General features: G+C 33.1%; 1 protein-coding gene across 4 annotated transcripts in view; it reads left to right on the top strand.

The window, feature by feature from the left end:
* Window positions 1–12,735, top strand: part of C4H11orf65 (chromosome 4 C11orf65 homolog) — a 38,393-nt gene that overhangs the window by 10,297 nt on the left and 15,361 nt on the right. For 2 of the 4 annotated variants that reach the window (XM_005329113.5, XM_040285167.2), the window contains exon 3: window positions 7,841–7,933. The exons of the other annotated variants lie outside the window; for them this stretch is intronic. In XM_005329113.5, the coding sequence (XP_005329170.1) occupies window positions 7,841–7,933 (93 nt within the window). The remainder of the gene's footprint in view (window positions 1–7,840; window positions 7,934–12,735) is intronic. 4 annotated transcript variants of the gene reach the window in all.

The following is a 12,735-nucleotide window of genomic DNA, read 5'->3' as shown; positions in this document are numbered from 1 at the left end:
CCAGTTCCTAGTTGTTGGGGACTGGTGCAAAATGATTACAACAAAGCACCAAGCAATAACTGCTCCAGAGTACACTGGCTCTTCTGTGATACAGAATTTCACAACATAGGTGTTTTGGTCCCAAAGGTATTGTTTCTTAATTTGTTTTTTTGATAGTTTATTGCTAGTATTTAGACACTACTATTTTTGTGTGTTGATTTTTTTTGTATCCTGCAACATTAATAAATTCATTTGTTCTAATGCTTTCTGATGGAATCTTTAGAGTTTTCTACATATAAAACCATATCAACTGCAAATAAAGACATTTAACTTTGTATATTTCCAATTTGGACTTTTAAAAATATTTTTAGTTGTGGATGGACACAATACCTTTATTTATTTATGTGGTGCTGAGAATCAAACTCAGTGCCTCACATGTGCTAGGCAAGTGCTCTACCACTGAGCCACAACCCCAGCCCATCCAATTTGGATTTTTTATTTCTCTTGTCTAATTGCTGTAGCTAAGACTTTCAGCACTATATTGAATACAAGTGGTGACAATAAGTATCTTTATCTTATTCTGATCTTAGAGGAGAAACTCTCACCTTTTCAAAGTAGAATATAATGCCAGCTGTGGGCTGGTTATTTATATGATTTATAAATGAAGTTAAGAAATATCTCAACAATCAGAAATGGAAACACAACACACTAAAACTTACAGGATACATTAAAATCAGTTCAAAGAGGGATGTTTGTAGCAATAAATGTCTATGCCAAAAAAAGGCAAAAGATCTCAAACAACCTAATATTTTAGCTCTTATAATTTGTAAGATACTAGGTATAGAAACACAAATAATCCTGAAGTTAGTAGAAGGAGGAAATAGTAAAGGTCAAAGCAGAAATAAATTAAATCAAATAAGACAATAGAGAAGATCAATGAAATAGACTTTTTTTAATATGAACAAAAGTGACAAATGTTTAGATCAAGAAAATAAGATATATTCATAAATGAAAGAGGAGACAACATGATTTATATTACAGAGGATCACAAGAAACTACTATGAAAAATTATGTCAACAAAATGTATAACCTAGTAGAAATTCCTAGATTCATGTAATCTACTGAGACCGAATCACTAAGAAATAGAAACTATAAACAAACCAATAATGTCAAAGACAGTTGAATCAGGAATATAAAATCTCCTACTTAAGAAAACCCCAGGATCTCATGGCTTAAATCTAGCCCCCATTTAGAAAAAAAACTACCACAAGTTAAACTCTTCCAAAAAATTGAGGAGGGAGAAATACTTCTACACTTACTTTACAAGTCCGGCAAAGGTTTTATAAGAAAACTATAGGCCAATATCACTGATGAACATAAATGCAAAAATTCTTAACAAAAACTAGCAAACCATATTCAACAGTATATGAAAAGAATCATTCACCATGATCAAATGGAATTTATCCCTCAGGTGGAATGGTCATTCAATATATGCAAATCAGAAAATGTAATGGCCCACATTAACAGAATGAAGGACAAAAAAAGATTATCTCAATAGATATGTTTTACAACATATCTTGCCAATACTTTATTTTGTATTGATGTAGTCACTTGCTTAGTGACTTATATGGTTTCTTGGTTAGTGCTTACTTGGTATCTTTTTCAGTTCATTTTCAAGCTTTTTATATCCTATGTTAAGACTATTTTAAACAAAATATATTTGTAACTGATTTTGTTTAATCCTAAATAATTTTGTCTTTCAACTAGTATGTTTAGATCATTAACATTTATTACAATTACTGTACTACTTGGCTACCACCTTGCTGTTTATTTTTCCTGTCTGATGTGTTCTTCCTATGTTCCCCTCCTAATTTTGCCTTTCTTTTTATTAAACATTTTTAATATCCCATTATGTTCTTCTCTATCAACTTTTTAATTGTTTTGGTTGATTAAAAATGTCTATCACTTGTTTGCTGTTTCTCCTATTGAGAGGTGAATGACAATCTTTTCCACTGAATCTGGATTATTTTAGTGACTTGCTTATTGCTAAAACCAATAAAAGATAACACAATGTTCTGGGACCTCTGCGTGGACCTCTTGAGTCTATTTCATAAAAGCATTGCAGTGTTAATGTCTCTGTCCTGAATCTTCAATCTGGATAAAGACTTCCATATAAGATAAACAACTGACCAGAAACTGCCATGTTTGAAGGGAAGCCCAAGCTTTCTCAGAGAAAGGCTGGCTACAGAGATGAATGATTGGCCATTATCAGCTGTATCAACTATTTCAGCTCAGTTATCAGATAAGTGAAAAAACGTCTTTGATATTCCATCTTTAGCAAATTAAGTTGGCAAAGAACCAAGAGAAGTAACTTGACAGCTGGAATTGTGGTCACCGACCTAGGGCCCCAGTTGAGTCATCCTAGTCATTTCCAGGTGTTTCAGTCATCATAGCTGAAGTCTGTTCCTATGGAAGTCAGAAAAGACTGTCCTACTGATAGAAGGAACTTACCTCAATATTATAAAGACTGTAAATGGCAACTCCAAAGCTAATATTATACTGAATGGAGAAAATCCAAAAGCAGTTCCTCTAAAATTAGGAACAAGACAAAGATGTCCATTACTTCTATTCAATATAGTTTTCAAAACTCTAGCTAGAGAAATCAGTGAAAAGAAGGTAATTAAGGGATAAAAATAGTCTGACAACTATTTTCCCTTTTGCTGATGATATGATCCTATATCTAGAAGAGCCAAAAAACTCTACCAGAAGACTTCTAGAGCTGATAAATGATTTCAGCAAAACAGCAGGATATCAGATCAATACTTATCAACCCAGATGATAAGTCAACTCAGATGCCTGTCAGTGGATGAATGGATCAAGAAAATGTAGTATATGTACCCAATAGAGTTTTATTCAACCATGAAGAAGGATTAAATTGGGCAAGTGTTAGAGCACTTGTCTAGCATGTGTGAGGTCCATCCTCAGCACCACATATAAGTAAATAAAATAAAGGCCCATCAACAAGTAAAATTATATATAAAAATGTACATGCATGGAATTGTGGCCTTAGCTGGTAAATGGATGGAAATGGAGAACATAATGCTAAGTGAAATTAGTCAAAAAGTCAAAGGTTGAATGTTTTCTCTCATGTGGAAGTAAGAGAAAAATAAGGGAAAGAAGGGGGACCAGATACCATAAAGATATAGGGAAGATCAGTAGAGTAGAAGATCATGAAGGGAGGGAAGGAACAGGAATTGAAATCAAATTCCATGCATGTATGATTTTGTCAAAATGAACCTAACCACTATGTATAACTATAATGCTCTTAAAAAAAAAAGAGTCCTGGTACTATGCCCTACCAGTATAACCCATAACCATGGCCCATATTGTGAGTATAATTAAACAATGGTTGTTTAACACCACCACTAGTTTGCTATACCTTAATAGATCTTTAGAATACTTACATATTCTTTTAGTGTGTTTCCCTACTATTTGCCCTTGATTAATTAGTGTCTGCCATAAATTAGTACTTTCCAGTTAATATAAAAATCTCAATAAGTTATGCCCTTCCCCTTTGTTCTGTTGTTATATAATTCATTTATATTTTGGTTTGAAACACTAGGAACACATTTTTATTCTTGTTTTAAGTAGTGCTTATTTTTATTTTGCTAAAGTATATATAACATAAAATTTACAATTTTAGCCATTTTAGGCATATAAAATGTATTGATGGTGTTGTACACCCATTATCACCATCCATTTTCAGTACTTTTTTACCATCCCAAACAGAACTTCTTATGCCATTAAATAATACTGTCTTACTAACACTGTCTTACTCTCCAAACCTGCCTGGGTAACCTCTATTCTACTTTGTCTTTATTAATTTCATATTTTAGGTACCTCATATAAGTAAGTTTGGGGGTTTATGTGTTTGGCTTATTTCATCAAGTTTTCAGGGTTCATCCAATTTATAGCATGTATCAGAATTTCATTTGTCTTTAAGGCTGAATAAAATTGCTGTGTGTGTGTGCATAGCATGTTTTGTTTATCCATTCATCTGTTAATGGCCATTTGGGCTGTTTCTAGTTTTGAGCTACTGTGAATGATGCTGCTATGAAAATTCATATTCAAGTATCTGAGCATTTTTTTTGATTGCTCAAGGAAATTTTATTTGTAAGAGCCAAAAAGTACAAAGGAGGAAAATGTTGTCAATGTGATGAAATCCATTTAGTTATAAATTCTGTTTCTTCATATTTAAGACAAAAATTTTAGTAAAATATTTTTACTGTAGTAATGATGAAGTATTGGTCTTATTGATTCATTTCAAGGCTGATCTTCTCAATAAACCTTTTTTTTTTTTCATTTCAAAGGACACCCTGTTAGTTGCTATATTGTTTCCAAAGTTACAATGATATCAAGGTACAAATATATGGATTTTTAAAATTAATTTCTTTTATTTATATATGACAGTGTAATGCATTATAATTCATATTACACATATAGAGCACAAATTTTCATATCTCTGGTTATATACAAAGTATATTCATACCAATTCGTGTCTTCATACATGTACTTTGGATAATGATGTCCATCACATTCCACCATCATTTCTAACCCCATACCCCCTCCTACCCCTCTGCCCTATCTTTTTTAAAAAATCCCTTTGGGTATATATCTAAAATTCAAATTGCTGTGTCAAATTATAATACTATGTTAAACTTTGTGAGGGAACCACCAAACTGCTTTCCATAGTTGCTATACTATTTTACATTTCTATCAGTAATGTACAAAGTTTCTAATTTCTGTACATCTGCTGTAACCAGCACAGTTAAACTAGCAGTTTTTGGCTAGGGGCAATGGGAGATTGGAAGAAATAAGACTCATGAACTCAGATTGTGAAATAAATAGCTGGGATTGGGTAGAACGCTGCTCTCTGATGGAGAAGCAGGTCTGAAGAATTACACCAGCAATCTTTATTATATATGTCTCGTTAATCAGATTAAAGACTATGTAAGCATTAATCTTTGTATTCATGAAAGTTAGAGTTAGCAACATAATGCAGCTTATTCTTCAGTTAAATTCTACAGTTGCAATGTGCAATGTTAGGAGCATATATAGCTCTTAAGAAAGTCCATTATTAAAAGTTACTATTATATGGGCAGGTTCAGCAGCAGGGAGCTGGTGAAACATTGTGGTTGTCTTAGAGAGGGAATTTCTTCATTCCAAGGAGCTGAGTGCCTGAGAGCAAGGCTGAGGCTAATCAGACTCTAGCACAGAGCCTCCCCATGGAGGGCATCCTGCATCTTTGCACAGAAACTTTCCCAGGTACCAAGCATGCCACCACCATGAAGTCATCAGGGACACCAGTCTCAGACACTAGTCTCCCAATCACTGTCACCGCTCTCCACATACATCCTTGCCAATACTTTTTATTTTCTGTTTTATTTTTATAATAGCCATTTTAGTTGATGTTAAGTAGAATCTTAGTGTTGTATTAAAAATCTTTATTTTTATGTGTTGTGCTAAGAATTTGAACCTAGTGCCTCACTCATGTGATGCAAGTACTCCACTACTGAGCCACAGCCTCCCAGTGTGGTTTTGATTTGCCTTTCTTGATGCCGAGTATTTTTCACGTGTTTATTGGCCATTTGTAACTTCTAAGTAAAGTCAACATTAAAATGATTAAATTTTATAATTTAATTCATAACATGAAGCAAACCTCACATAAGCCAAAACATATTCACCCCCTTCCCAAAGAAACTTTGTCCATCTTTGGATCATTTTTCTTCCTGTTTTTGCTGAGCATACTCTTCCTATGGTATCTTATAAATTCAATACTAGATGTAAGGTTAAAGACATATTAATTTCTTATTACTGCTGCAAAAATTGTCACAAACCTAGTGCTTTAAAAAACAAAGCTCTCCTAAATCTCAGGAAATAATGCCAAAAATTAAAAAATGGAATGATATTAAATTAAAAAGCTTCTGCACAGCAAAGCAAACATGTGAAGAGAGAACCTAAAGAATGGGAGAAAATCATTGCTACCTATTCTTCTGACAGAGGATTAATAGAACTCAAACTTTACACCAACCATTCCTCCAATTAACAAACAAGAAAATGAATTAAACAGACACTTCTCAAAAGAAGAAATATACATGGCCAACAAATATATAAAAAAATGTTTAGCATCTAATCTTTAGCAGTCTAATCTTCCCACATTACAGTCATCGTCAATTTTTTTTTAATAGACAGGGTCTCACTTAGTTGCTGAGCCTGGCCTTGAACTTGTGATCCTCCTGTCTCAACCTCTCTAGCCTCTGAGATTACAGGCATGTGCCACCATGCCAGGCTCTAATGCAATATTAATTGCTCCTTTTCATATAACTTACTTTCAGATTCCTGGGATTAGGATTGCGCATCTTTGGGGTGAGCATTATTCTGATAACCATACCATCATTAGCATACCTTACATTCAGTTGTAAGGAGATGGGCAAGAGAGAAAAGAAAGAAAAAAAATTGGTTTTTATATATAAATATAAAAAGGAAATGCTGATAAATACTAGTTTCTGAAAGTGATTATGATATTTTTAACTTTATTCTTCTGCTCACCACTCCATATTTCCTTTTCTTTTTAAAAATATTTAATTTTTAGTTGTAGTTGGACACAATACCTTTATTTTATTTATTTATTTTTATGTGGTGCTGAGGATCGAACCCAGGGCCTCGCACATGCTGGGTGAGCACTCTACCACTGAGCCAAAACCCCAGCCCCCATATTTCCTTTTCTTTAGGAAGTGCCTGAGCTGGTTGTGGCTCCTTATCTGGGAATTGATCCAAACCTTTATTTCTGAAGGCAGTAGGTCATTAGCAATTCTGCTTATATTAAGTTATGCATTAGTAGATAGCTATAATATAGTAATCTACATATTTATAAGATACTAGTCAGATTTTGAGCCATAATTAAATTTTCTCATTTACCCATTTTGGCATTTTACTTGGTGGAGCTATGTATTCCTTTCAGAAAGAATACTAATTGTTTGGACATGGGCTTCTCCATTGTCCATAAACAATTGCAATAGGGCTTCATACTGTTATGTTGATTCTATGTATTACTTCACTTTGAATTTATTTTATGTAACTTAACATAAACAAATAGGGGAGGCAGGGAGTTTACCAAGAATTGCTAAGGGGTTTTCAGGTGGAAAAGATATGAGGGGAGGATTACCCAAGAAATAGTTTTCCAAGATAGAAGAATTACATGGGGTTGATTGAGTAAATTTGCACAAATGGGAAAAGCAGATGGTTTTGTAAATCAGGGGAATTACTCTGGGAGTAAGGGGGATTCTGTAGTGTTAATAACTTAATGTTTACTGGGCTCTTTCCTGTGCCAGGAACTATTCTAGGTGCTTTACAATATTAACACATTTATTCATCATCATTGCTTTGTGAAATAATCACTTTCATTCCCATTGTATACATGAAGAAACTGAGCACAGTAGATGTTAAGCAGCTTGTCCTGGGTCCTTGTCTTACTAAGTATAAGAGTTGAATACAGATAATATTATGCTGTATTCAGTTTTCTTAACCAGTTAACTACATTTTGTTTTTCTCTTAGATTACTCTGAAGAGTAAACAGAGGTGACTAACCAATATTTACAGCTCATGGTGATGCAATTGTAAATTCAAGGGTAAAACTCTTTATGAGAATAATGCCAACATTACCTGGCTTATCAAAGCTAATCCTGAGTGGATAATATTTCCAAAAATCCAACTTAAGTTCATAAAATCTATATTTATAGTTTTTATTTTTGCCCTAACTAGGCAAACAGCAAATTACAAAATCTTATGTTTGAACCTTTAGAATGTTGCTGTATTTCAACACTTTAAAAGTCTGATTAATTTAAGAAGACAAGGAGAACCGCATCAGATAGTAAAATATATTAATCCTAAAGAGGTAAGGACATTATTTATTTATTATAACACCTTATCTTTTTCCTTAAAATATATGAATATTTTATCAATTCAGTATGTGCATACTTGTTTTATTCAACCCTTTTATTGAAATATTATGTACATGTAGAAACTTCATAAAGTATATAGTTAAATGAATCATCACCCAGATCAATGTTTTCATACTCCAAATTGCCTCCTTCAGATGCCTTGAAAATTACTGCCAACGCTTCCTTCTAAAAAGTGAGCACTAATCTAACATCACACTTTAGTTTCCCATTTTTGAACTACATATGAATAGAATTTCATAGTACGCTTTGGGGTATGCATTCATTCAACGTTGTTTCAAGATGAAAAGAATTATGAAGATGATGACAGTGATAGTTGTACAACATTATGAATGTATTTAATATCACACTTAGAATGGGTAAGATGGTAAATTTTATGTGTACACAATAAAATTAGGAGAGAGGGGCAGAATTAGTAAAAATTTGACTTTTTATAATGCCACTTTTATAATAAATCAAGAGGTAGTTTATGTATTTATTTGGTCCTGAGTTTTCTACTCTGTTCCATTGTTCTATTTTTCTATTCTGGTCTTAACTACAATAGCTTTATAACAAGTCTATTCTATGATAGAGTTCTCCAATCTTATAATTCTTCTTTGAGAAGACTACTCCAGATTATTCTTATATGCCTTATATTTTCATGTAAACTTTTAAATTTATCAATCTCCAGCCTCCTACTCTAGTCTATTAGAAGAGTGACAATGATGAAATAGGGACTCTAAGAGCAACTGTCAAAATCAACCTTATCAGAACTTTGAAATCTAAATTTAAATATTTATTTTTTAGTTGTAGTTGGACACAGTACCTTTATTTTATTTATTTATTTTTATGTGGTGCTGAGGATTGAATTAGATTTCAGAACTCTGAAATCAAATAATTTAAAAACTTAAAGGAGGCCTTTTCTAATGAAAGTAAAGGTCACCAAATCTTGTTAAGAAAGCATTCCAGGCTGAGCAGTGGCACATGTCTGTAATCCCAGATACTTGGGAGGCTGAGGCAGAAGGATCACAAGTTTGGGGACAGCCTTCACAACTTAAGGAGCACCCTATCTCAAAAACAAAAAATAATAAAAAAAAAAGCACTGGGGATGTAGCTCAGAGATAAAGGGTAAAGAACCCCTGGATTCAATCCTAAGTACTAAAAACAAAACAAACATTGAGGTGTTTTTTGCTTACCCATCTAAGGTCCCCATTCTCCAACTTGGCAGCAGCCAGGAAAACAAAAGGCCCAAATTTCTGGAGTGGCTTACGAGAAGCAGGATTCAAAATACAGAGATGGTTCACAAAAACTGTAGTTGTGATTTATTATCTACCTGGCAGTTCCCGAGGGACCTTCAAGAGTCTTGCCTTTGTTTCAGCATTTTCACACAGTCCCAGTTCCAGTATTTAGTCATATACTACCTGCAACTAAGAGATAACAGACAAAGCAAGAACAGGAAAACTCAAAAGTTGGGAAGGAGTAGGCAAAGGAAAATGATACATGGAGATGTCTGATAAAATAGAGAATATTAATAAAGAGAAAAATAGTGGTTGCCAGGGCCTGTAAACAAGGAAGAATGGGGAAACAACTGATTAATGGATATAGGGTTTCCTTTTGGAGTGAAGAAAATATTCTGCAAGTCAATAGTGGCTATACAACATTATGAAACAACTAAATGTCACTAATGGTACATTTATGTTATATTTTACCACAGTAAAGGCTGTTAAACACCTATTGAGATTTTAATTGGTATTGTGTTGAATATTTAGATCAATTTGAGGAAAACTGACATCATGACAATATTGAGAGCTTTAATCCATGAACTTTTATGGGAAATGTGAGATGGGCTGCTCAAATCTGTCTTCACAGATGGATTTAATACTCGGTTTTGGGTATTAAAGACAGCAGACAGCCTCCTGCTGGCTGTGACCATCTTCAGTTTCTCCATTTTCTGCAGAGAACTGCTTTCATGTTAAGTCAACTCTTTCCAGGGCAACCCACATCCAGGGACCAAGCAGAGTGTGGTAGGTGGGCAGAAGGGTATTAAAGGTCTTTGTGATGTGGACAAAATTCATTTTAGAGCTCCCTGCATGATTAGCCCAGGTTTTGTGGGGCTTGCATTGCAGTTCAAATTCTTCCTTTGTCCAGTTCATCATTCTTCTCCTTATTTCACAGATTGTTTGTTGACCCACAGTAAACCTGTGACACCCAAACTTCATATCACCACTTTCTTTTGGAAAATCCATTGGGCCACATTATTTACTTTTTATGTATTTTTCTATCAATAATATTTTATAGTTTTCTGTATAGAGGTTTTACACATCTTTTATTAGACTTATACCTTATTCTTTGCTCCTATAAATGGAAATTACAAAATTTTTTATTAATATATAGAAAGATAATCAATTCTTATATATTAGCTTTGTTTCCAGTAATTCTATAATCCTCATTTATTAATTGTAATAATTGGAACATGAATTATTTTGGAGTTTCTATAGAAAAAATATCATGTTCAGATATTTTCCCCTTTCTTAACATTATGCATCACTTATTTTTCTTTCTGCATTGAGTAGAACCTTAAATAATGATTGATAGAAATGATGACCTTTGTCTCATTTTCAGTATTTTATTATTAAATAGGAATTGTGCTACTGAGTTGTTTTGTAGAAACCTTTTATGTGATTAAGAAAGTTTCCTTCTTTGTTAAGCTACAATCATTTTTTTTTAAATCCAAGAAAATTTATTAAATTTTTAGAGACATTTTTCTGCTTTAATTGATGTATTATTTTTCTTCTGTTTCTTTTGTTAAGTTTCCTAGAATACACACATTTTGGTCATGTCTTTTTAAGTATCACCAAATATATACAGTTGGCTAATATTTTGTTGAAATTTTTACATGTATGTTCATGTAGAACATGTAATTTACTTTTTTGTACTGTTTTTGTCAAGATTTTTTGTGTCAAACTTAGCTGGCCTCTGAATATTCTCTCTGATATGCATATGCTAACTCAAAATAAGTGGGAGATGGGGATAGGAGTTCACTGGGATAGACAAAGGGGAATGAAGGGAAGGGAAGGTGAGTGGGAATAGAGAAAAGACAGTAGAATGAATTGGACATAACTTTCCTATGTTCATATATGAATACACGAATGGTATAACTCCACATTTTAACTTGTACAGCCACAACTATGGTAACTTACATTCCATGTATGTACAATGTCAAATACATTCTACTGTCATGTATAACTGAAAAGACCAATAAAAAAAATTAAAAAACAAACAAACAAACCTTAGCTGGCCTCTTAAAACAGATAGGAAAATGTGCCTTCTCCACTTATTTTCTAGATTTAGTTTTTACATTAAATGTTATTTTTTTTTCTTAAAAGAGGATAAGTACTTACCAGTGAAGCCGTCTGTGCCAGAAGTTTTCTTTGTGAGATTTTAAATTATAAATCCAATATATAGTTAAAGGTGTATTCTTATTTTGTATTTATTCTTCTGCTAGCTTTGATAGGTTGTATTCTCCTAGGAAGTTGTCCATTTAACCTAAATTTTCAAATTTATTAAGGTTGAAGTTAAAATTGCTCATAATATTCTCTTATGATCTTTCTAATATTTTAGAATCTATAATAGTTTTTTAAAATTTTATTCCTGATAATTTGTCTTTTCTTTTTTGACCAATTTCACTTTTATTAGTCTTTTCAAAGAACCAAATTTCAGCTTTATTTTTCCTTTCTATTGTTCATGCCTTTCTGACTTCATCGTTTTCTAGTTCATCATGTCCTGCTGTTTCTTCCTTCTTTATAATTTCTTTGAATTATATTGACTGTTACTTTTCTAACTTTTTTGAACTGAATGCTGAACTTATAATTTCCCACTGTATTTTGTAGTTGAGCCCATAAATTTTAACTTAAGCATGCTTTTAGCTGCAGCTTACATACTTTAAAATTTCTACTTGAATTTCTAAAGTTATTTAGAATTGTACTTTTTTTTTTTTCCTCTTGGTACTAGAGGCACTTAACCACTAAGCCACATCCCCAGCCCTCTTTATTTTTTATTTTGAGACAGGATCTCGCTAAGTTGCTTAGGGCCTTGCTAAGTTGTTAAAACCAGCTTTGAACTTGAGATCCTCCTGCTTTAGCTCGAAAGCCTCTAGGATTACAAGCATGCACTATCACACCCAGCTAGAATTGTACTTTTAAAATTGAGGAATTACCAAGTTATCTCTTTATTACTAATATTTATCTTAATTGCATTGTGATTTCAATCTTTTCATGTCTATTTTTGTAAATTTTTATCTAGACGTAATGTATTCTTTAGTTGGGCATAATGTATTGATGTGAATTAAGTCAATTTTTCAATTATGTTGATGAAATTATCTGTGTGTTAATTTAGGTAGGTAAGGCATACTGGAGGAGTTGGATGATCACTGGGGGCATGCCCTGGTAGAATTGATCTTCCCTCCAGCCCCTTCCTCCAGCCCCCCGTCTCTGCTTCTTGGCTGTCATGAATGGAGTGCTCTTCTCTTTGCCTTTTCTCCATCATATTCTGCCTATTCTTGAGCCAAAAGAGATAGAGTTAACCCACCATAGACTGAACCTCTGATACCAGGAGCCAAAATAAACCTTTCCTTCTCCAAATCGTTGTTGTTAGGTATTTTGGATACAATGATGAAAACCTGACTAACATACCTGATAACATATATGGTTGAGCATCTTTTTATATGCTTACTGTGTATCACTATTGGTAAGATATCTTT

This window comes from Ictidomys tridecemlineatus, chromosome 4, assembly GCF_052094955.1.
Source record: "Ictidomys tridecemlineatus isolate mIctTri1 chromosome 4, mIctTri1.hap1, whole genome shotgun sequence".
Lineage (NCBI taxonomy): Eukaryota > Metazoa > Chordata > Mammalia > Rodentia > Sciuridae > Ictidomys > Ictidomys tridecemlineatus.
Note: the sequence above shows the minus strand (reverse complement) of the source record. Positions and strands in the feature narration are given on the sequence as shown.